At 39.9% G+C, this 26,394-nt stretch overlaps 1 protein-coding gene across 1 annotated transcript in view; it reads left to right on the top strand.

Annotated features, from left to right (window-relative positions):
• Window positions 1-21,640, top strand: part of LOC139317607 (vomeronasal type-2 receptor 26-like) — a 28,228-nt gene extending 6,588 nt beyond the window's left edge. The window contains exons 4-9 of the mRNA XM_070944694.1: window positions 10,438-10,729; window positions 13,956-14,228; window positions 15,109-15,336; window positions 16,872-16,998; window positions 17,733-18,075; window positions 21,088-21,640. Of these exons, the coding sequence (XP_070800795.1) occupies window positions 10,438-10,729; window positions 13,956-14,228; window positions 15,109-15,336; window positions 16,872-16,998; window positions 17,733-18,075; window positions 21,088-21,640 (1,816 nt within the window). The remainder of the gene's footprint in view (window positions 1-10,437; window positions 10,730-13,955; window positions 14,229-15,108; window positions 15,337-16,871; window positions 16,999-17,732; window positions 18,076-21,087) is intronic.
• Window positions 21,641-26,394: the final 4,754 nt, after the last annotated feature.

Here is a 26,394-nt window from a genome sequence, read left to right as displayed (position 1 = left end):
CTTGTGAAAGAACCAATGGGGTGCTCGAACAATACCTTAGGTGTTACGTAAATTACCAACAAGACAATTGGGTAGACTTGTTGCCATTTGCAGAAGTGGCATATAATAATTCTGTACACAGTAGCACCGGATTCACCCCTTTTAAGGTCGCATCGGGCCAGGATTTTGTACCCATTCCCGAGTTACCTCAAGATGATCCCCAAAATCCCTCCTTGATGGATTGGATTGAACAACTAAAGAGCACCTGGGCAGTGACTCGGAAGGCATTAGATGAGGCACACCGAGCTCATAAGGCGCAAGCCGATAAGAAAAAGTCCCCAGCTCACATTTATAAAGTGGGGGACAAGGTCTATTTGTCTACCAAATACTTACAAACCACCCAGAAGTCCAAAAAGCTGGGACCTAAGTATGTAGGTCCATTCCGTGTGATTAGACTGATTAATCCAGTGACAGTTGAATTGGAATTGCCAAAAACCTTGAGACGAATACATCCTGTATTTCATGTTAGTTTATTGAAACCTGAACACTCATCCCCTCTAAGGGCTGATCAAAGCACCCCTCCAATTCCCATTCTCATAGAGGGGGAGCAACATTTTGAGGTTAAGGAAATCTTGGATTCTAGAAAACACCATGGTAAAGTCCAATATCTGATTGCCTGGAAACATTTTCCTCTATCTCAGGCTGAATGGGTAAATAAACGGGATGTCCGAGCTCCCAAGAAAGTACAACAATTCTATGCCAAATACCCAGATAAACCATAATTATTGTATATATTCTGTTTCTCTCTCTTTTTTTTCCCCTTTTATTTAGGACTAACGTCTCTTCTGCAAGGGGGGCCGAATGTCAGCCTCAGCTTGCCTGCTTCAGCTGCCATAAGAAACGGGGAGGGATTAGTTATGGAGCAAAGGGGGGGAAGAGAGCAGGAGGTGGTTTTGTCTTTATAGGAGGGGACTTCGTGAGAAATGAAACTGAATCTTCAAAAGGGGACGGCTGACCAACTGTCCGACATTCCTGATGAATGACGCTGCCAGACGTGTTGCCACCTGACCTTTGGAAGACCTTTGGATTGGCTGATGATTTATAAACACGAGGGGGGAAAGAAGCTTAGTAGATGCATTTCGCGCGTTTTGCTCACTTCCAGCTTTAACTGGGTTGTTAATCATTTCATATTCAGTAAAAGTACCAAATTCTTCAAAATGCTTGAGTTTGGGGTTTTCTTTCCTGGATATTGAAGGAAGCATACCTGACACATATCCCCATTTATTATTATTCTTGCCCTTTGTAATTTATAAATTGTTTCTATCATTTTCTCAAAATTGGTTCCAAATTTCATAATTTTAATTTGTTCAATCAAGATTAAGATTATCAAAAGCTTTTTGGGCATCTAAAAATACAAGAGCCATTTGCTTCTCCGGGTGGGCTTCATAATATTCGAGGGCATCCACAACTATTCTTATGTTATTCCTTATTTGTCTATCTGGTAAGAAGACATTCTGATCCGGGTGTATAATAGAATTTAATATTCTTTTCAGTCTTTCCGCAATTATGTTCATGAAAATTTTATAGTCTGTGTTTAAAAGGGAGATCGGTCTGTGATTTTTAATTTGTTTTTGGTCTGTACCTTCTTTCGGAAGTAGTGTGATATATGCTTCCCTCCACGATTCTGGTATTTTTGCTTCCAATAAAGCCTCATTGCATATCTCCAATAGTTTTGGTGTTATTATTTCATCAAATTTTTTGTAGATTTCTCCTGGGAGACCATCCGGGCATGGTGTTTTGTTATTTTTAAGTTTTGAAATTGCCACTCTTAGTTCTTCGATTGTAATTTCTTTGTTTAGCCTTTTTCTCTCCTCCTCTCTGGTGGGGACTCTTCCTCCTGTAATTATTCTTCAATCTTTTCTATTAATACATCCTCCTTATTATAAAGCTCTGTGTAGTATTCTTGAGCAATTTTGATTTTGTCCTCTTCTTTATTTTGTAAGTTTCCTTTCTTGTCTTCCAGTTGTTGGATGATCTGCCTTTCATATTCTTTCTTTAATTTATGTTTCCAATTTCTTCTTGGAGAGTGTTCTTGGAGAGTGTATCTTCCGTTTTTCTGTTTTTATGTGCATTATAAGTTATTGTTACCCCCCTTAGGTAAGCTTTCATCGTATCCCATAGGTTAGTTAGGGAGGTTTGTTGCTTTTTATTTTCTTTGAAAAATAATCTCAGTTCTCCCATTATCTTTTCAATATATTCCTTCTTCTTCCTTTACGATACTTGTAAATTTAGTCTCCATCTCTTAATCTTCTTTCTTTTTGGGGCCCTCCATTTTGCTTCCAAGGGATTATGATCTGTCCATAAATTGGGATTAATTTCTACTGTTTCCAGTTCCAATCCTAGTTCTTTATTTGCCCATAACATGTCTATTCTGGACCATGATATTTGGGGGTTGGAGTAAAAAGTGTACTTTCTCTCATTTGGCTGTAGGGTCCACCAAATATCTATCAAATTTAATTCTTCTATCATGTTGAAGAAGGTTTTAGGTAATTTGTCCCTTTTTTTAATTGTCTTTGCCACATTTATAATCTTTTTCTGTATCTATTATCCCGTTAAAGTCCTCCACTATACAAATATTCCTGTATTCCATTTTAATTATCCATTCGTGTAATTTTTTGTAATATTCTCCCTGATATTTGTTGGGGGCATAAATAGCTACTAGTAATATTGGTAAATTTCCTCTCTTTATTTCTATCATTAATGCTCTTCCTTTGGGATCTTCATATTTTTTTCCCTTGCTAGTGCTATATATACTTTCTCTAATTTGCTGTATTCTAGGTATCTTTCATCTTGTTTCTGTATGTGAACCTCCTGAAGGCATATTATGTCAGAGTTTTGTTTGGCTAATTTTGTGAATATCTGTCTCCTCTTTTTAGTCTCATTCAATCCATTTACATTAATCGATAATAGTTTCCAATCATCCATTTTTTGGGCTTCCTAAAAGGAGTTAGTATTTATTTGCCCTTGTTAGTATTTATTTGCCCTTATTTGCCCTTTGTGTTATTAGTTCCTTTCCTTTTGTGTCTCTGTTCTCTTTTTCTTCTGTGTCTTTCTTCTCCAAAGGTCCTTCTTTAGTGTCTCGTTGATCGGGAGTTTCTTCTTCCTGAGTTATCATCTCTACTTCTTCCTTGCTACTCTATTCTTCTTTCATTCCTATCAGTTGGTCTAGGAAGTCTTGCACTGTCACTAGATTATCTATCTTTATTTTTTTTCCCTTGACACGTGATTAACATTCCTTCCGGCAGTGTCCATCCAAATTGTATATTTCTTTTGCTTAAATGTATGGCAAGGAATCAGTCTCTTTGTAGCTCCCTTACTCTCCTGGGGACTTGTTTTAACGTTATAACCTCCTTCCCCTTATATATCATTGGTTCTTCTCTGGTTATATTATACAGGATGTCACAGACTTTTTTCCTTGAAAATCTAATGTGGACCTCTCTTGGGAGCTTATGTCTTCTAGCATAATTTGTCTGAACCCGGTATACCTTATCCAATTCCGTAATTATTTCTTGCTTGTCCCTCTGTAGGGCCTCTACAATCATTTCTGCCATTAGCTGTCTCAGATCTTCCTCTTTCCCTTCAGTTACATTCTGAAATCTTAGAGAACGTCGCCCGGTCCATTTCCAGTTGTATAATAGAGTCTTCAAGTTTTCTATTCTGAGCCATCAGTTTTTGGTCTACCAGTTCCAATTTCCTTTTATTTTGTTCCACTTTGATTTCTACATTCTTTATTTTTTGTTCATTTTTATGGATTGAATCTTGAATGTCATTCACTTTGCGGTCCAAGGACTGGATGTCTGTTTTCAATTCATTATGGTTACTGGAGATTTTCTCCTGCAACTTCATCATTGTCTCCTGTATTAGGGTTAAGGTGGATTGCATGGCCTGCATCGTTGGAATTACTTTGGATTTTTCTGTCTTCGACAGTTCTTCCGTTGACTGTTGAGTTGAGGGGGATGCCATGGTGACCATTGGGTTTGATGTAATTTTCTTTCTGATTTTTAATGCTGTTGTAGAAAGGCTTGTCATTTCTTTCAATATCCTTCTCTGATCTCTCACAATCCTGTCTATACTTTTCCAAACTGTCATCCACTATTGTTATCTATTTGTCTTATTCTTGTTTTTCTTATTTTTGTTCATGTTGGTCTATACTATCCCACTTTTCTTTTTTCTTTGTATCTTTTCTGTTGGTGTCTTCCTTGGCTTCTAGGTTTTCTTCCTTTTCTGAATGATGGAAATGGCTTAAAAAACTTTCCCCTCAGGCCAGTCTGAGGAGAGTAAATAAATGCCTGTCCCTCCCCAGTTTTCTCTGTTGCTGCCTCCTTTCTAATTTTCTCCCCTCAACAGGACAGTCTGTCTTTCAGTTTGCCTTTTTAGTTTGCCTTTTGGGTTTTGGCTTTGTTTATTCAGACTCTTTTTTATAAGGAATGAGAGCTGTCAAACTGCCATCTTGACTTTTAACCTCCTTCTCATCTTCTGCCTGATGCTGTCATTTGATGGGCAACTACTGCAGGCCAAGAAGAGAAGAAGAATGAAGGAGCACAAGTGCTTTTCATCTGTCAGATCATCTATCTTTTCACACTGTTGTTTTAGTGTTTAGTCTAATATTCATATATCTTATTTGGTTAGTTGATTTACAGGAACCAGCAAGAACTTTGAATATCTGTTTTTGATATTTGATAATATCGGTTTTTGATAACAGCCTACTACTTGATAAGATAGAAAAATGTGGGTTAGACAGCATCATCGCCACATGGATTTATAACTGGATGACCAAGATAATAGATAATAAAGATAATTAAAAAACAGATCTGCAAACAACTAAAAGCAAATAAATTATAACTAGTAGCCAGCATGGGTTTGTTAAAAATAGATCATGCCAAACCAATCTTATTTCATTTTTTGTAAGTATGCAGTGTGGTATCAAAAGGCTCTGTCTTAGGCCCAGTACTCTTAAATATCTTCATCAATGATTTAGAATAGAATTCTTTATTGGTCAAATGTGATTGGACACACAAGGAATTTGTCTTTGATGCATATATTCTCAGTGTACATAAAGAAAATATAAAATATATTCGTCAAGAATCATAAGATAGTGATAGTCATAAGATACTAATAAGCAATCAAATCATACTAGGAAATAATAAAAACAATATAAGTTGTAAGGATACAAGAAACATGGATATAGCCTAAGTGGGAAGAGATAGGTACTAGTAAGGATGAGAAGAAGAATAGTAATACAGTCTTAGTAAACAAGGGGATAGAAGGGGAACTCATCAAATTTGCAGATGACACCAAGTTGGCAGAAATAGTCACTACTCCAGAAGATAGGCTTAAGTTACAGAAGGATCTTGAAAGACTTGAAGACAGACTGGGCCCTATCTAACAAAATAAAATTCAATGGAGAAAAAAAGTTCTACATTTCGGCAAGAAAAAACAGATGCATAAGTATGTAATAAGTGGTACCTGCATAAGAATAGAATAGGTGGTACCTGGTTCAACAGTAGTAACTGCAAGAGCCCTATTGTACAATCACTTAAATATGAACCAGCGATGTGCTGCAGATGCCAATAAAGCCAACACAGTCATAGGCTGCATTAACAGAGGGATAGAATCAATATCATGTGAAGTTTTAATATCACTTTATAATGCCTTGTATAAAATATTGACTATGTTAATAAATAGGATGTAAGTATATATAACAATTTAACAATTTAACAATTTTGTTTATAAGAATGCTCAATATGGTTACACAAGAATAAGAGAATGATTAGGAAGATTGAATTTAAAAGTAAAGATAATTGTCGATGCAGAAAGTTGTATAATATTATATAATGTTGTTATTTATGTTTTCTATTTTACCGTTTGGTGTATGTGTATGTTCTTTTTTTCCTTTTTTGATTTTTTTGTCTTTTTCTATTATGTTATTGGTTTTAAAAATGTAAAATATTCAATAAAATTATTTATAATATATATACATATATATAATGCCTTGCTAAAGACACACTAGGAATATTGTATTCAATTTTTGTTGCCACAATATAAAAAAAAATGTTGAGACTCTAGAAAAAGTGCAGAAAAAAAACACGGATAATTAGGGGACTTGAGGATAATAAATGGCTGCAGGATTTGGATATGTCTAGTTTAATGAAAAGATAGACTAGGGATGACATCACTACGTAGTGTTCCAATATCTAAGGAGCTGCCATAAAGAAGAGGAGGTCAACCTATTGTCCAAAGCACCTGAAGGCAGGACAAGAAGCAATGGATGGAAACTAATCAAGGAGAGAACCAACCTTAAACTAAGGAGAAATTTCCTGACAGTTCAAACAAGTAATCAGTGGAATAACTTGCCTACAGAAGTTGTGAGTGGAGGTCTTTAAGAAGAGAATGGACAACATTTGTCTGGAATGCTATATGCTTTCCTGCTTGAGCAGATGGCTGGACTAGAAGGCCTCCAAGATCTCTTCCAACTCTGTTATTCGGTTATTCTGAACATTTCTTATCAAAATTTAGGAGGGCAATCTTGGGGTATGAGAGAGCTTTTGAGGGAAGGGTGATTCATTTAATCAATCTGCAGATTTTGCATTATCTACCACTGGCTTACTCATCCAAGACACTTTAACATGAGTTCTAGCTTTTTCACAATAATATATGTTACACAGTACTTGAGGAAAACAAACATTTATTATTGTTTCAATTTTCATCATGAAAATCACCAGGAATGGGATGGGAAATTGTTTTCTATTGTTACATATGTATATAACAAATATGTTGCAAATATCCCAAGTAAATATCCCATAAGTAAATCTTTGGGTTTAATCCAAGTATGGCTACTCAGGTCTTAATTCATGAACATGTTAAACCAGCTGACTATTATTATTTGTTTCTTAAAACCAGAAAAATATAAATGTTGTGACTGTTTGCATCAGATAGAATGGAATGTTGTTCTTGAAATATATGACTTTTCCATTGGACATTTCAACTACTTTCTTAAAAGGCTGGACAAATGGAATATATCTAGATTGTTATCAATTCCACAATTGATTCCACAATTATTGTTTAGGGTAGGGGATTTAATCTATTTTCTTTTTCCTTCTAGAAGGTATTATCTAACTGAAAATGACATCCTTTGGATCTTTAATAAAAATAAATAAAGGCTTGAAAGGAAGTCTCATAACATTTTTGGTTCAAAGCAACTGTGGTGATAATGGAAGAGTAAAGTAGTGGCAGATATAAACAGAAAATGTGAGAGTAGGATTGAAAAACTCTTGGGGGGGGTGTCTGTCCTGGATTTAATTTAATTTAATTTAATTTAATTTCCAATTTATATACCGCCCTTCTCCCTGAGGACTCAGGGCGGTGTACAGCCAAGATAAAAAACATAGAATACAAATATTAAAACATTTAAAATATATATAAATTTTTGGCCCGAAGTTAAGAATCACAAACTAATTAAAATAATTTAAAAATTTGTTCTAAGCCAACCCGGCTTGCTGAAAAAGATAGGTTTTCAGGGAACGACGGAAGGCATTGAGGTCATGGATTCTTCTTATCTCCGGGGGCAACTGATTCCAGAGGGTGGGAGCCCCCACAGAGAAGGCCCTCCCCCTGGGGGCCACCAGCCTACATTGTTTGGCTGATGGCACCCTGAGGAGGCCCTCTCTGTGGGAGCGCACGGGTCGATGGGAGGTCGTCGGTAGCAGCAGGCGGTCTCGGAGATAGCTAGGCCCTATGCCATGGAGCGCTTTAAAGGTGATAACCAACACCTTGAAGCGCACCCGGAAGACCACTGGGAGCCAGTGCAGCTCGCGCAGGAGCGGTGTTACATGGGAGCGCCATGTTGCTCCCGTCACTACCCGCGCTGCTGCATTCTGGACCAGCTGGAGCCTCCGGGTGCTCTTCAAGGGGAGCCCCATGTAGAGAGCGTTGCAGTAGTCAAGGTGAGAGGTGACGAGGGCATGAGTGACTGTGCACATTTGACGTTTCTATCCCCTTCCAGGACACTAGTTGGAGTCCTAGTGGACAACCATTTATATATGAGCCAGCAGTGTGCAGCAGCTGCCAAAAAAGCCAACACAGTTCTAGGTTGCATAAACAGAGGGATAGAATCAAGATCACGTGATGTGTTAATACCTCTTTATAATGCCTTGGTAAGGCCACACTTGAAATACTGCATTCAGTTTTGATCGCCACGATGTAAAAAATATGTTGAGACTCTGGAAAGAGTGCAGAGAAGAGCAACAAAGATAATTAGGGGACTGGAGGCTGAAACATATGAAGAACGGTTGCAGGAACTGGGTATGTCTAGTTTAATGAAAAGAAGGACTAGGGGAGACAGGATAGCAGTTTTCTAATATCTCAGGGGTTGCCACAAAGAAGAGGGAGTCAGACTATTCTCCAAAGCACCTGACGGTAGAACAAGAAGCAATGGGTGGAAACTAATCAAGGAGAAAAACAACTTAGAACTAAGGAGAAACTTCCTGACAGTTAGAACAATTAATCAGTGGAACAACTTGCCTCCAGTAGTTGTGAATGCTCCAACACTGGAAGTTTTTAAGAAGATGTTGGATAACCTTTTGTTTGAAGTGGAGCCGGGTTTCCTGCCTAAGCAGGGGGTTGGACTACAAGACCTCCAAGGTCCTTTCTAACTCTGTTATTCTATTCTATTCTATTCTATTCTATTCTATTCTATTCTATTCTATTCTATTCTATTCTATTCTATTCTATTCTATTCTATTCTATTCTATTCTATTCTATTCTACTCTACTCTACTCTACTCTACTCTACTCTACTCTACTCTACTCTACTCTATTCTAGTTGAAATAAATCCTGAAGTACCTTCCTCTGTATTATTTCTTTGTTTTCACTTTGCACATTTTACTGCTTTCAACGATGGCAGATGTTCTGATAATCTACAGTAGTTCTTTTGGGGCCAGATTAAATACAGCTGGGAATAAGAAATTATTTGCCATATCCTATTTTCCTATCCTGCCACATCCTAGCCTGTTATTCTCCTATCATTATCCAATTCTTCTCTGAATTCTCAGGGGAAATTCTAGTTGCTACTGGAAAAACTGAAAAGACTAAATGACACAAAGAATCTTCCCTATATCTTGGAGAGCTGTTACAACAGAAAATCAGAAAGCTCAGTTTTCATCAGATCTTTCCTTGATACTTTATGTTCAGAGGGAAGCTGCTTGGGGACATTTAAATCACAGATAAGAAGAGATGAGGAGACCGTTTCCTGGCATGATGGTTAAGATTCTAGTGTTGGTACTGTTGCACTCTCAGATAATGTGCAGCTTTGCTCTTCTTCGGTGTCTGGTCAGTGAACCTCTTCCAATTCCCAGATATTTAAAGACAAGACAGCTGAACCTGGGTGTCATAACCTTTCAAATCTATATGCTTTATGAACCTCTTTCATTTGAAATTCCACCTTCACATGAAAATCCTGGATTCCCTTTGTAAGACATTTTAATTTGTTACATTTGTTAAATGAACTGCTCTTGCTGTGAATATTCTGACTTTGTAGATTGTCTGGTTGTTGAACTTTAGTCAATGCATTTCTTGGGCCACATTTATTACTAGGGGGCTGCCACAAAGTAACTGAAGGCAGGACAAGAAGGGATAGATAGAAACTAATCAAGGAGAGAGCAAACCTAGAACTAAGAAGAAATTTCCTGATAGTTAGAAGAGTTAATCAGTGGAATGACTTGCCTCCAGAAGTTGTGGGTGCTCCAACACTGGAAGTTTTTAAGAAGAGATTGGACAACCATTTGTATGAAATGATACAGGTTTTCTCCTTGAGCAGGGGATTGAATGAGAAGACTTCCAAAGTCCCATCCAACTGTTATTCTATTGTTTTCTTATTAATGTGATATTGTTGTGCTGGAAATGTAGGTTCCAAAATTTCTATTTGCATTATCTGTAAAATTGATGTCATCGAAATACTATTTGACTTGGCATGATTTGACTCGACTACTTTTCATTTGTCAAGGTTGCTAATCTTATACTTTAATTTTTCCCTTAACTTTCTGATATTCTTTTACCATCAATCAATCAATTAACCAATCCTTACAGAGAGTCTTCTGGCAAGTTAAATGTGAAGAAATTTAATATGGTCTAAAGTTTCCAAAATCACAGTCTATTTTCTCAGATGCTTCTGAGAAAAAGAGCTTTACTTTCTAAATGAAATCATATCTAAGGAGCATGAACTATATGCTTCATATGATATGTAAGATCTGGACTTCATTTTGAGATGAAAAGGAAATAGGCCTGTCCTGTCAGGCTAAAAACAGTGTCACAATAATTCTCTTCCAGCTTTAAAATGTCATTGGAATGCAATGCATGATTCATTCTGACAGAGAATAGTGAGTTAATTTATGCATCATACAGGTTCTTGATACAAAACTATCAGCATATTCTGGCCTTGGAATTTGCTTTGAAGGAAATCAATGAAAACCCTCACCTCCTACCCAACATCACCTTGGGCTTCCACATTTACAACAGCAACTTCATTGGAAGCTGGACCTATCGTGGTGCACTGGAGCTTCTTTCAACAAAGGACAAGTTCATCCCCAATTACAAGTGTGATGGCCAGAACAATGAAGTCGCTGTCATTGGAGGACCCTATACAAAAATCTTCCTGGATATGGCAAATATCCTGTGCAACTACAAGGTACAACAGGTGAGATATCCCTTCCCCTTCTCCTTCCTTCCTTCCTTCCTTCCTTTCCAAACAGCAGGTTAGGAAGGTTACGGTTATAATCTCAAACAATTAATAATTTATGGAGTACTTAAGGTATTTGTTTCAATGAGAAAAACATGAAGGTCAGGTTTTCCCAAGGATTCTCATCAAACAAAACAATTAAGAACATTAAATAAGTCAACACAATCTAACAGAGAAGTCTGTTTTGGCTAGCTTGTACATTTTTATTTTAGCCAGCTTCTATTTATATTTTTCATACAAAGTACAAAAACATATACAATATGTCAGTATGTTCCATGAATTCAATAACTAGGAAAAGCATACAAACTAGAAAAAACATTTGGGATCAATAGCTGATGCATATTACTTTTTTTAATTAATTAAAACCATAATTAATCTAGCTTCTCTGTCCATTATGATAACTCTTCATTTTGTGTTTTTCCCTCTGTGCTTTGAACATGAGCTTCTGTTTGTTTGAATTTATTGAGAAGTGACAAAAGTGAAAGTTTATTTGGGGATATGATATCAAGAATTTTAAGGAGAACTATTTCCAGAGAATTTGCAATGTGTTTTAGAATAGAATAGAATTTTTTATTGCCCAAGTGTGATTGGACACACAAGGAATTTGTCTTGGTGCATATGCTGTCAGTGTACATAAAAGAAAAGATATGTTCATCAAGAATCATAAGGTACAACACTTAATGATAGTCATAGGATACAAATAAGCAATCAGGAAACAATATCAATATACAGTCAGGTCCAGAAATATTGGGACATTGACACAATTTTAACATCTTTGGCTCTATACACTACCACAATGGAGTTGGAATGAAACAAACACAATGCACGTTAACTGCAGACTGTCAGCTTTAATTTGAGAGAATGTACATCCAACTCAGGTGAACGGTGTAGGATTTACAGCAGTTTGTATATGTGCCTCCCACTTGTTAAGGGACGAAAAGTAATGGGACAATTGGCTTCTCAGCTGTTCCATGGCCATGTGTGTGATATTCCCTCATTACCCCAATTACAATGTGCAGATAAAAGGCCCAGAGTTCATTTCAAGTGTGCTATTTGCATTTGGAATCTGTTGCTGTCAACTCTCAAGATGAGATCCAAAGAGCTGTCACTATCAGTGAAGCAAGCCATCATTAGGCTGAAGAAACAAAACAAATCCATCAGAGAGATAGCAAGAACATTAGGCGTGGCCAAAACAACTGTTTGAAACATTCTCAAAAAGAAGGAATGCACCGGTGAGCTCAGCAACACCAAAAGACCTGGGAGACCACGGAAAACAAGTGTGGTGGATGACTGAAGAATTCTTTCCCTGGTGAAGAAAACACCCTTCACAACAGTTGGCCAGATCAAGAACACTCTCCAGGAGGTGGGTGTATGTGTGTCGAAGTCAACAATCAAGAGAAGACTTCACCAGAGTGAATACAGAGGGTTCACCACAAGATGTAAACCATTGGTGAGCCTCAAAAACAGAAAGGCCAGATTAGAGTTTGCCAAACAACATCTAACAAAGCCTTCACAGTTCTGGAACAAGATCCTATGGACAGATGAGACCAAGATCAACTTGTACCAGAGTGATGGGAAGAGAAGAGTATGGAGAAGGAAAGGAATTGCTCATGATCCTAAGCATACCACCTCATCAGTGAAGCATGGTGGTGGTAGTGTCATGGCGTGGGCATGTATGGCTGCCAATGGAACTGGTTCTCTTGTATTTATTGATGATGTGACTGCTGACAAAATCAGCAGGATGAATTCTGAAGTGTTTCGGGCAATATTATCTGCTCACATTCAGCCAAATGCTGCAGAACTCATTGGACGGTGCTTCACAGTGCAGATGGACAATGACCCAAAGCATACTGCAAAAGCAACCAAAGAGTTTTTGAAGGGACAGAAGTGGAATGTTATGCAATGGCCAAGTCAATCACCTGACCTGAATCCCATTGAGCATGCATTTCACTTGCTGAAGACAAAACTGAAGGGAAAATGCCCCAAGAACAAGCAGGAACTGAAGACAGTTGCAGTAGAGGCCTGGCAGAGCATCACCAGGGATGAAACCCAGCGTCTGGTGATGTCTATGCGTTCCAGACTTCAGGCTGTGATTGACTGCAAAGGATTTGCAACCAAGTATTAAGAAGGGAAAGTTTGATTTATGATTATTATTCTGTCCCATTACTTTTGGTCCCTTAACAAGTGGGAGGCACATATGCAAACTGCTGTAAGTCCTACACCATTCACCTGAGTTGGATGTACATACCCTCAAATTAAAGCTGACAGTCTGCAGTTAACGTACATTGTGTTTGTTTCATTCCAACTCCATTGTGGTGGTGTATAGAGCCAAAGATGTTAGAATTGTGTCGATGTCCCAATATTTCTGGACCTGACTGTAAATCATAATGCATAAAAGCAACAAAGTTACAGTCATACAGTCATAAGTGGAAGGAGATGGGTGGTGGGAATGATGAGAAGATTAATACAGTAGTAGTGCAGACTTAGTAAATAGTTTGACAGTGTTGAGGGAATTATTTGTTTAGAAGAGTGATGGCGTTCGGGAAAAAACTTGTGTCTAGTTGTTCTGGTGTGCAGTGCTCTATAGCGTCGTTTTGAGGGTAGGAGTTGAAACAGTTTATGTTCAGGATGCGAGGGGTCTGTAAATATTTTCACAGCCCTCTTTTTGACTCGTGCAGTATACAGGTCCTAAATGGAAGACAGGTTGGTAGTAATTGTTTTTTTCTGCAGTTCTAATTGTCCTCTGAAGTCTGTGTCTGTCTTGTTGGCTTGCAAACCAAACCAGACAGCTATAGAGGTGCAGATGACAGACTTAATAATTTCTCTGTAGATGTGTTTTACTGTCTCTAACTATGGATCACAAACTGTCTTTACGCAATTCAGCAATCCCATTACCAAATTTTGCATGCCTATTACAGTAACACCTTTCAATTGCTTTTCAGCTTATCTATGGTTCTGCACCTACAATTAATGAAGGAGATGCTGTCCACTGGATGTTCCCAAATGATGTGCTTCAATACAGGGGAATTCTCCAGTTATTGCTACATTTTGGGTGGACGTGGATTGGAATGATATCTCTGAGATATGAAGATGGAGACTCTTTTATAGCTACTGTGGTTTCAATGTTTGCCCAAAGAGGAATTTGCTTTGACTTTATTAAACGTTACCCCAAAAAGACATACAGACCCTCAAGGATTTTTGGGAAGGTGCGTTTCAATGTGCATTTCCCAACTCCAGCGGAGAGAAGAATTTTGATGGTCTATGCACTGGGGAGGAGAAGATAGAGACTCTCCCTTCTTCGATTTTTGACATGAACATGAATAGCCACAGTTACACCATCTACAATGCCGTCTATGCTGTGGTACATGCCTTGCGTGCTCTATATTCATTCAAAAGGAAACACAAAGTTCTGCCAGATAAAAGTCAACTGAATCTTCTCCAGCAAGGATCATGGAAGGTATCATTTTGAGCATGTGTGTATGTGTATGTATGTATGTATGTACATATGTGTATGTATGTATGTATACATGTAGTTAGGTAGATAGATAAGTACACAGATAGGTACCGTATTTTTCTGAGTATAAGACACACTTTCCCCCCCTCAAAGAGGGTGAAAATTTGGGTGCGTCTTATACACCGAATGTAATCCCACCCATGTGCCGCCCCGATCCTTTTGGAGCTTTTGGAGGCTGCAAATGCAGCCTCCCAAACAGAGAGCCTCTCAAACAGCCTCCAGAAGATCCATTTGAGAGGATGCCTTTGCAAAGAGAAGCTCCTTTGCAAACGGAAGAAAAATAGTAATACAGTCTTAGTAAATTATTTGGCATTGTTGTGGGAATTAGTTGTTAAGCAGAGTGATGGCATATGGGAAAAAAAACTGTGTCTAGTTGTTCTGGTGTGCAGTGCCCTATAGTGTTGTTTTGATGGTAGAAGTTGAAACAATTTATGTCCAGGATGTGAGGGGTCTGTAGATATTTTCACAGCCTTCTTTCTGATTCGTGCAGTATATAGATCCTCAATGGAAGGCAGGTTAGTAGCAATTGTTTTTTCTGCAGTTCTAATTATCAGTTGAAGTCTGTGTTTGTCTTGTTACGTTGCAGATCCAAACCAGACAGTTATGGAGAAGCAGATGAAAGATTCAATAATTCTCTATAGAACTCAATCAGTAGCTCTTATATACTAGAATCCTAGTATTCTTAAAGGATACTTAAAGGATATTATGGATACTATGACAAAAATCAATAATTAATCAAGAAAATATTAGATCTCTTCCAAAAGTCCTCTTAGCTCTTGGTCTAATAAATTTTATAGCAACTTTATTTCTTTTTCTCTTTGAGTTGCATCATTTTCTGAGGACTGTCTCATTTAACAATAATGCTGGGGAGCCTGTTTCCTTTGATGAAAGTGGACAATTGGTGTCAGGATTTGACATAATCAACTGGATCACCTTGCCAAACCAATCCCTCCTTAGAGTCAAAGTTGGAAGTTTAGATGTACATACTTCTGAAGCTATGAAGTTCACCATTCAGGAGAAGGCCATTGTTTGGCCCACCAGTTTTAATCAGGTAGGCTGGTTGATCCTGGCTGTGTGACCATCCTTTCAAAGATGTCAATGAAAGCAAAGATTCAAAGACAATATTGTATGGCAGGGGTACCCAAACAAAGGTTTCCCTTTGTGAAGTGTTAGATTGTTCATCAAACATTTATTATATGAAATTAGTTTAATAAATAGTACTTTACTATTAATATTGGACTAATAATGGCAACACTAAGTATGGAAAAGCCCTTAAATCCTGGCGGTCTTTAATGATCTCTTTGGAGGATATTGTTCAATTGTTTGCCAATGTTGAGTGTCAAATACTCCTCGACACCACATCACCTTGATGGTATGGAAGATCATGAAAGGGGGGGGGGGATATCGCCTTAGGATCCGGAACATACAGACGGATTCCAGCAACGGAACACGGTGGAGGGGGAGGTTGCGTTAGGACACCATGCACACCAATAGTGGGTGATGGATGGGATATAAGAAGAGGGGGCGGTTTACAGGAACGGGAATGGGAAAGTACATCAGCAGCTGAAGAGATGATAGCGAGGCGGAGAATGACATCACATGCCTGCGACCGACGGCAAACGGAACGGAATAAGCGGCGGATTTGACTGTAACAGCTGTGAGGGATTGCCTGATGATAGTTAACTGTGTCCATGCCCTATAAAACCGTACGGGTGGGAAGCTAAGGCGTCTCCGACTTTGTTTCTGCTTAGCAGCTCAGTGCCTACTGTACCCCGCTGTGTTGGTCTCATTAAACTGGGTTTTGGATCGAATCCCTCCTTTCATTTGTGCGTGTGTTCATTTGCACCCGGCAAAGCACTGGCGGATCCAGAGGGGCCGAGAGCCAAAATGTTTGCCAATTCTTTATTTTGTTTTTTAGAAATTGAATGCTTCCTCCTATCACCATTTATTTATACCTATTGTTCCACAGATAACCAGACTCAAATTATCATTTTTTGATAAATTTACAATTTTAGGATAGGTGGAAGGAAAGGTAAAAAGAGGACTACTAGCAGCAAGATTGTTGGGCTTCATTATAATAGTGATGAGTGCCCTGTTGGAACATCTGAATAACCATAGTGGTGAAGGATCATCCATTGAGAAGACTTTATCTATGTGGTGTATAAGATTCAAAACTTCTTCTAGCAGCTAATCAATCAATCACTCAGATTTTTGATTTTGGAGGTTATATTTTGTGTGCTCTCCCCAAACATTGGCTACAAAAAAATAAATTACACGTTTCTAAAAAGATTCTCATTAAGCAAAATAAATAAATTAGAGAACTGAACACTATCTTCTGTATTAGTTCCCATCTGTACATCTTCCAGAGGTTCTTTAAGATGATTTTATTTATTCATGATAGGTATATTACTATTTTCATGTGTGATTCATCACTTGACTTAAAATCTCTTTAATTGAACAGATGCTGTTGAAGAAAGTTCTTGTTGGACTCTAAGCAGGATATCCAAAAATAAATGAATGTCTTCTATAACCCCCATATTGGCACTACCTAATTCAACATTTTCCTTTTCTTCCTTTGCCTTTCAGGTTCAGCCCCTTTCAGTGTGCAATGATCATTGTCTTTCAGGTCATAGAAAAACCATGAAAGAAGAGAAACTGTTCTGTTGCTATGACTGCCTTCCATGTGCAGAAGAAAAGATTTCAGCCCAAGAGGGTAAGATATGCATCAATAGAATTTGTTGATCGAATAAGACATCATGTGTTGGTTGGTTGATTTCTGTCTCTATTATTCAAGCTTCTTGGCCTCCCATTTCACTTGAAAATTAAAATTTTCACACCTTAGAATATGATGGACCTGTTTCCACTACATTCTAATACACAAAGTTTCAGATGTGTACCGTATTTTTCGGAGTATAAGTCACACTTTTTTTCCCTCCTAAAAGAGGCTGAAAATTTGGGTGCATCTTATTCTCCGAATGTAACCGTGCGCAGAGCCCAAAATGGCTACCCAGAACAGCTGCTACCTTCTCTTACCACTTCCGCACTTTGCTGCTTTGGTCACTGGAGTTCCCTTTGAGGATCAGCTGTGCTTTTGAAGCTGTTTTTCAGCCCCAAAATGAGCAAAGCGATCTTCTGTGCTTTGCCTGCTTTTCTAATTGCTGCTTCCTCTGACAATCAGCTGTGCTTTAGAAGCACAGCCTCAACCAGCCCCAACCTCAAAACCACCGAGCAAACTAATGTGCTGAAGCTGATGCCCCAACCAGTCCCAACCTCAAAACCAGTGAGCAAACTAATGTGCTGGGACTAGCCAGATGAATATCTGGTAGGCAGAATTTATTTCCCCCTATTTTCCTCCCTAAAAAGTAAGGTGCATCTTATACTCTGAAAAATACGATAATTTTGCATTCAGTTGTAGTAATATAAACAATGTATTATGTTCTTTTTCAGATGCAGATGACTGTGTCCCATGTCCAGGGGATCAGTATGCAAATTTCTATCAAAATGCATGCATTGTTAAAGAGATCTCCTTCTTATCTTACCAAGACATTTTAGGAATTACGTCTTTGGTGTTTGCATTCTCCTTGGCTTTCATGACAGTACTTGTGCTTGCTATCTTCATTAAACACAATGACACACCAATTGTCAAAGCCAACAACCAGAGCCTTTCCTACCTTCTCCTCACCTCTCTTCTCTTCTCCTTCCTTTCTGCTTTCCTTTTCATTGGTCGGCCAACAGTACTGGCATGTCTCCTTCAACAAGTTGCTTTTAGCTTCATATTTTCAGTAGCCATTTCTTTCTTTTTTTAAAATATTTTTATTAATAATAAAAAAAACAAACCAACATACAGTCAGGTCCAGAAATATTGGGACATTGACACAATTCTAACATCTTTGGCTCTATACACTACCACAATGGAGTTGGAATGAAACAAACACAATGCACGTTAACTGCAGACTGTCAGCTTTAATTTGAGAGAATGTACATCCAACTCAGGTGAACGGTGTAGGATTTACAGCAGTTTGTATATGTGCCTCCCACTTGTTAAGGGACGAAAAGTAATGGGACAATTGGCTTCTCAGCTGTTCCATGGCCATGTGTGTGATATTCCCTCATTACCCCAATTACAATGTGCAGATAAAAGGCCCAGAGTTCATTTCAAGTGTGCTATTTGCATTTGGAATCTGTTGCTGTCAACTCTCAAGATGAGATCCAAAGAGCTGTCACTATCAGTGAAGCAAGCCATCATTAGGCTGAAGAAACAAAACAAATCCATCAGAGAGATAGCAAGAACATTAGGCGTGGCCAAAACAACTGTTTGAAACATTCTCAAAAAGAAGGAATGCACCGGTGAGCTCAGCAACACCAAAAGACCTGGGAGACCACGGAAAACAAGTGTGGTGGATGACTGAAGAATTCTTTCCCTGGTGAAGAAAACACCCTTCACAACAGTTGGCCAGATCAAGAACACTCTCCAGGAGGTGGGTGTATGTGTGTCGAAGTCAACAATCAAGAGAAGACTTCACCAGAGTGAATACAGAGGGTTCACCACAAGATGTAAACCATTGGTGAGCCTCAAAAACAGAAAGGCCAGATTAGAGTTTGCCAAACAACATCTAACAAAGCCTTCACAGTTCTGGAACAAGATCCTATGGACAGATGAGACCAAGATCAACTTGTACCAGAGTGATGGGAAGAGAAGAGTATGGAGAAGGAAAGGAATTGCTCATGATCCTAAGCATACCACCTCATCAGTGAAGCATGGTGGTGGTAGTGTCATGGTGTGGGCATGTATGGCTGCCAATGGAACTGGTTCTCTTGTATTTATTGATGATGTGACTGCTGACAAAATCAGCAGGATGAATTCTGAAGTGTTTCGGGCAATATTATCTGCTCACATTCAGCCAAATGCTGCAGAACTCATTGGACGGTGCTTCACAGTGCAGATGGACAATGACCCAAAGCATACTGCAAAAGCAACCAAAGAGTTTTTGAAGGGACAGAAGTGGAATGTTATGCAATGGCCAAGTCAATCACCTGACCTGAATCCCATTGAGCATGCATTTCACTTGCTGAAGACAAAACTGAAGGGAAAATGCCCCAAGAACAAGCAGGAACTGAAGACAGTTGCAGTAGAGGCCTGGCAGAGCATCACCAGGGATGAAACCCAGCGTCTGGTGATGTCTATGCGTTCCAGACTTCAGGCTGTGATTGACTGCAAAGGATTTGCAACCAAGTATTAAGAAGGGAAAGTTTGATTTATGATTATTATTCTGTCCCATTACTTTTGGTCCCTTAACAAGTGGGAGGCACATATGCAAACTGCTGTAAGTCCTACACCATTCACCTGAGTTGGATGTACATACCCTCAAATTAAAGCTGACAGTCTGCAGTTAACGTACATTGTGTTTGTTTCATTCCAACTCCATTGTGGTGGTGTATAGAGCCAAAGATGTTAGAATTGTGTCGATGTCCCAATATTTCTGGACCTGACTGTACATTCACATATTTACATGGTTATATATGTATATATATAATTGACTCCTTGTTTACTTCTATGCATTTCTATTGAATAGTCAAAAATTATCTTTATATTCCTATTTTTGCCTCCAGCCAGCTGTACCATCTTTGCCATACTAAATAGTAATCAGTATCATCTTTCTCTTGTATTTCTTTTGTGAGCTTATCCAATTCTGCACATTCTGTAATTTTAGCTATTATTTTGACCTCTGTGGGTAACTGTTCAGATTTCCAATGTTGGGCAAAGAGTATACATGCTGCTGTGAGGATATGGATGATCAGATATTTTATTTCTTTGGTGTATTGTGCTGTGATTATTCCCAATAAAAAGATTTCCGGCCTCATTTCCAGTTTTTGTTTTGTGATTTCTTCAATCATTATTTTAATTTGTTGCCAGTATTGTTTTGCCCTTCGGCATGACCACCAGAGATGATAATATGTCCCTTTCTGTGATTTACATTTCCAGCACATTGGAGACGTATTTGGGAACATCTTGGCCAGGCGCGCCGGTGGGAGGTGCCATCAGTAGAACATTTTGTAAAGGTTTTCCTTATAGGGTATAGACAATGTCATCTTATAATTTATCTTCCACAAATTTTCCCACTTATCCAGTTCAATAGTATATCCTATATTTTTGGCCCATGTTATCATATTCTCTTTGACGACCTCCTCTTCTAATTTGTATTTTAGTAGGTACTTATAAATTTTGGTAATCATTTTCTCATCTGTACTTTGTAATATTTTATCCAGTTCATTTGGTTCATTTTGGAATCCGAATTGTGCCCGATCAATTTTGTATCTTGATTCTATTTGCATATATGGCCACCAATCAATGTCTATACCCTGATTTTGTAATTCTTGTCTTGTTTGTAATTCTCCTTCACTGTTCAGTAATTCTTTATAACTCCTCACTTTCTCTATATCCATGGCGTTGGGATATATTAGTGCTTCCATTGTCGATAACCATCGTGGAATTTTGGTATAGTGCTTTCTAATCTCTTGCCATGTTTTGTACAGTGATTCTCTGATAATATGTTGCTGGAAATATCCATGGTGCTTGTCCTTTCCCTCCCACAAAAAGGCATGCCATCCGCGTTGTAATTCAAAGCCCTCTAGTAGTAGCATTCTTTTATTCTTGAGATCTATCCAATCCCTTATCCAGTTTAGCGATGCTGCTTTGTAATATAACTCCCAGTCCGGTAGGCCTAAACCTCCTTTTTCCCGAATATCTTGCATACACTTTATTTTGATTCTGGCCCTTTTCCCACTCCATTCCTATTTCCCATTCTTGTGTGCTGGCCAAGACTATCATCGTAGTTCTTGCTTTCATGGCCACCAAACCAGGATCTGAAATAAGGAAATGGGCAGGAAACAGATTGGCTACTTCGATTGTCTTTTCTTGCTCCTTTATTCAAGCTTCTCTTTGTGTCATTTGGCTGGCAACCTCTGCCCCATTTCCAAATTTTGACATGTATTCCCTGCATAAAGAAATTATACTAGAATGTAATGAAGGGTCAACTTACATGTTTTACTGTGTTTTGGGCTTCATGAACATTCTTGCCCTAGTCAGTTTCATGGTTGCTTACCTAGCCAGGAACTTGCCTGACACCTTTAATGAAGCCAAGTTCATCACCTTCAGCATGCTGATCGTCTGTAGTGTGTGGTTGTCTTTTTTCCCAGCCTATCTGAGCACCAAGGGCAAACACATGGTGGCTGTGGAAATCTTCTCCATCTTTGGCTCCAGCGCAGGGTTACTGGCTTGCATTTTTTTACCCAAATGTTATATTATTCTTTTCCAGCCTGAATTAAATAAAAGAGAACAGCTAGTGAGGAGGTAATAATATTTCCATGTTTTTATTTATCATTGCTGACAATGCAATGTGATAAACAAGATGTTCAATTTGAAAATAAAGTTTATGAAAATATCTCAGTCTTATGGAAGTTCTTGCAATTTAGATATCCTTGGGTTAAGTGAAAGCATGTTATAGTTTAAGATCTTTGTGCTCTTTGTAAAAAAGAAATATTTTTCTAATGTTCTTTATATTGAGAGTACAGCATACTTGTTCAAGAATGTTTTGTGTCTGAAAGACGGAAAATGATCCTAAAGATTAATTTTAAATTTAGTCTGCCATTATGTCTGTGATATAATGTGTTCTTTTGGTCACATTATATCACAGACATATATGATGAAGATTTTGCTCTCTCTATACCACTATGTATATATCACCAATGTAAGATTATTCTTGTCCTTTAATGTTTGTTATCTAGCCAGCAACTATCCAGGGAATGCAGAGAAGGTAGACAGATACTCTCCTACTTAATGTATTCATCAAGATAATATGACTATTGCATGTCAATAGAAGGATGTCTAGTCCACTATACATTACAGAACTCTATACTTCATCAATTCATTTGAATTCTCCAGGGACTGGTAAAAGTAACATGAATGAATCCTATTCTTCAAAAGGGAAAGATTTTCTACTGTTGCAATGAATTCAGTTTGGCTGCATGATATGCCAAAATGCTGTTGCCAAAATGATATTTGGCTCTGATAACTACCAGAGAGGGTGTCAATGTCCAAGACAGCATGCTGTTCAACATTGCCACAACATGCCATTTCAGAGTTGCCCCACATGTGCAGGGAGAGCGGGGTGCATGGGGGCACAGATGGGTATCAGGTGATGGGACTCATGCTGGGAGAGGTGCCAGGAAGGCAAGCCAGATGCAGTCTGTTAAGAAGCCATCTAGACCTGAAGAGTGCTTGCTGGAGCCAGCCAGGGAGCAATCGGGCTCAAACAGTACTTGCTGGAGCTGGGCCAAAAAAGTCCAAAACAGATTCTTCATAAACAGTCCTTTGGCCTTATGACCAACCTTTGTCTCCTTTGGCACTCTGCCAAAGGCTTTTCTTGGCAAAACTCCATGAAGTTCAGAAGCAAGAGATGCCGACAAGAAACAAATATAGCAATGTTGCTTTCCTACAAAGATCCCAAGAGCCATTGCTGCTCTTTTAAGCCTTCTGGGAGGGGCCAATTATCTCCTGGCCTTACTCCTGAGTCGTCCATTTTGCTTTAGTTGCTCTGGCAGCTCTTCGCATGTGTGCACTAGTAACAGGCTCCTCCTGTTCCTCTGCCTCTCTGCTATCCACCTCTGGAGGCTCCGGAGTCCACGCATCACTCCCAATGGCCCTGGTCCCATCTCTGCCCCCGACGCAGAGCCCTCGTCCAGGCTTTCCCCTGTCTCCAGGACTAGCTCATTGTCCTCCCCAGCCTCCTCACTGTCCAACTCCTCTGGCAGCGCCACAGGCTGCCGATGGACCACAACACTAATCAAGGAGAGATCTAACCTAGAACTAAGGTGGAATTTCCTGACAATATAAGTGGAATGACTTGCCTCCAGAAGTTGTTAATACTAGAACACCGGAAGTTTTTAAGAAGAGATTGGACAACCATAATGTCTGCCAGTTCTTTTAGAACCATGAGATGTATTTTCTCCCATTAAACTGAGATGCCTACAGGAATTTCCAGAAATTAGGCTAGGTAGGAAAATGAAATAAGGTTCTGGAGGAAGAGAATAGTAAATCACTCCTGTCTCTTGCCAAGAAAAAGAAGACTCCTAAAGTAGGAGTTGAGGAGTTTTCTTTTTCAACCATGGTTAACTGACAAAGTGCTATGAATCTGCTAAGAAGGTTTTTGTAGTGTATTGAGCCTGCTCTATGGGCTGGCCCCCTGTTGGAATGTTTAGTAATGTTCTGTTCTCCAATTGGTTAGCTGCCTGACAGCCGATATAAAAGAGCTGTCAGGCTGAGTTCATGCGTTCTTCGTCTGAGGCAGATCTTAAGTGCCTGGTTGATAATTGCTCATTAAAGCGTTGTTACCTCAGATTCAACACAGCCTCTGCCCGTCATTAATCTCTGCTGATATTTACCACTGGCGACGAAGGATAGGATCACCTAATGAGAGTCACAGAAGGGTGAAGGAGGCAAGTAATAAACTGTGAAAATGGTGACCTCACAAAATTTTCCTCCTTTTAACCCAAGTAATGAAACATGGGACGCCTATGTGGCCCGTTTTGACTGCTTTTTGATTGCTAATGATTACACGAACTTGACTCCTGAGTGCAAACGCACTTATTTTCTTAGTTTCTGAGGGCCGGAAATGTTTGATACTGCCATGACTTTAATGGCTCCCCAATCCATCCACTCCGGGACGTGGGAGGATTTCATGAAAAAGCTTAAACGACATTACGCACCAGCCTCGTCCAGAATTGCCCGCCGGCAGCATTTTTACCATCGGGATCAGGGGAGTCTATTAACCAATATGTCGCAGCTTTGCGTAGAGCGGCATGTCATTGCGAATTCATTAACCTTGACGACTACCTTCTGGACAGGCTTGTGAGTGGGGTGCGCGATCAAAGCCTAAAGAGGCGACTAATTGTGAATCACGATATTCCAAATGGCATTGAATGAGGCGTGTGCAGCGGAGTTGGCAAGCTGTCATTAGCTGAGTTGCCTCAGGGCCAAAGTTCTATGCTGGCAGGGGGAGGAGCAACAGCTGTGAACGAGACGACGGAATGGGACCTGTCTGACTCTGATGAGGAAGCTGGGGTCTGCCGCATACAAGATGCGAGGAATAAGGCTACAGTGCCCGGCCATGTGAGAGGGATGGCAACCAGAACAGAATGTTTCAGTTGTGGGGAAAAGCATCAACGTTCCACATGCAGATTCAAGGACATAATTTGCCGCCGTTGCAGCCACCGTGGCCACATCGCGAAGGTGTGTCGGTCGGTGCTGTTGCAGCTGAGAGCACATTCCCCTCAAGACATGAAGGGACATTGTTTCCAGCCATCAAATGAGCAGGTCCAGAGCAGGTGGGGGTCCTCCGCTGTCAACTTGGTTGTTCCTCCAAGCAAAGTCAGCCAGCAAAAGATTCATCTCACTGTGCTGATTGAAGGCAAACCATGCCTTATGGAAGTTGACACAGGCTCAACCACTTCCATCGTGTCCTGGGGCACAATTAAACGTCTTGTCCCAAAATTGGCAAAACGACAGTTAGACCCTTGTACCCTCCTGTTAAAAGATTACCATGGCGCTCAAATTCCTGTCATAGGAAGTGGAACTTTCCGAGTCAAATTTAAAAAATTCTACGGCCAGTTGTCTTTAGTAATAGTGGACGGGCCACTGCCAAGCCTTTTGGGCCTTAATTGGTTCGATGCCCTCGGCTTCACCATACAAGGGGTCCATCCAATAGGGTCATCCGAACTCGAAACACTCTGTCAGGAATTTCCCTCCGTTTTCGATGACAAGCTAGGCATGTACACAGGAACCCCAGTTTCATTTATTTTGGACCCCCGCGTACAGCCTTGATGACTTAAACCATGCTGGGTGCCTTTTGCCCTTCATTCGAAGATGGATGCTGAACTGGACAAGTTAATTGCACAAGGCATCCTGGAACCTGTGGATCACGCTTGCTGGGAAACTCCGACTGTCATTGCGATGAAGGTGAATGGTTCTATCCACATCTGCCCGGACTACTGGGCAACCATTAATCAGGCTTTACAATCCCACGCATACGCCATTCCTGTGGTGCAGCACCTGTTGCATTCTCTTGGGGACGGGTCAATTTTTGCCAAGCTTGACTTAGCACAGGCTTACCAACAGTTGCCTGTGAATGATCTGACAGTTGACGCGCATACTATTGTTACCCATAGAGGGGCATTTTGGTGCCGCCACCTCCAATTTGGTGTCAGCGTAGCCCCAGGGATTTTCCAGAGCCTGATGGAGAGGTTGCTCCATGGGATCCCTGGGGTTGTTCCATATTTTGATGATGTGCTGGTTTCAGCAACCAGCACCACCGCGTTAATGGACAGGCTCCGTTCAGTCCTCTCTAAGTTTCAATGGGTTGGTCTCAAAGTGAAGAAATCTAAATGCCTTGTCGCTGTTCCCTAGGTTGAGTTCTTGGGTTTCTTGATTGACAGCACGGGGATACATCAAACGCCAACGAAAACCAGGGCAATCCTTGACGCACCCCCCCCCCCCCGAGGCAAAGTTGAGCTTCAGGCTTTCCTAGGGTTGCTCAATTTTTATGCTATGTTCCTGCTGCACAAGGCGTCTGTTGCAGAACCTTTGCATTGATTGTTGGATCGAGGAGCATGTTGGGTTTGGGATTCTAAGGCTGACTCCACGTTTCAAGCTGTCAAGAAGTTGCTTGTCTCAAACTCCATCCTCACGCAATATTGTGAGAACCTTCCTCTAGTTCTGGCGTGTGACGTGTCTCCATACAGGGTGGTGCTGTCCTGAGTCACCGTTTCCCAAATGGCCGCGAAGCCCCCGTGGCATTTTTTTCTCAGACCTTAGCCCCCGCTGATCATAATTATTCACAACTTGATAAGGAGGCATTGGCCTTGGTTGCGGGGGTAAAATGTTTTCATGATTTCCTTTACGGTCTGCCATTCTCTCTGGTGACTAACCATAAGCCTTTGCTAGGTCTCCTGGCCGGGAACCGACGAAGCCCTCAAGTTCTCTCCCCTAGGTTCACCAGATGGTTGGTTTTTCTATCTGCCTACAACTACACCTTAACCTACGTCCTGGGGAAGA

This window comes from Pituophis catenifer, unplaced genomic scaffold, assembly GCF_029215685.1.
Source record: "Pituophis catenifer annectens isolate HBS135680 unplaced genomic scaffold, rPitCat1.0.hap2 SCAF_5, whole genome shotgun sequence".
Taxonomy (NCBI): domain Eukaryota; kingdom Metazoa; phylum Chordata; class Lepidosauria; order Squamata; family Colubridae; genus Pituophis; species Pituophis catenifer.
Note: the sequence above shows the minus strand (reverse complement) of the source record. Positions and strands in the feature narration are given on the sequence as shown.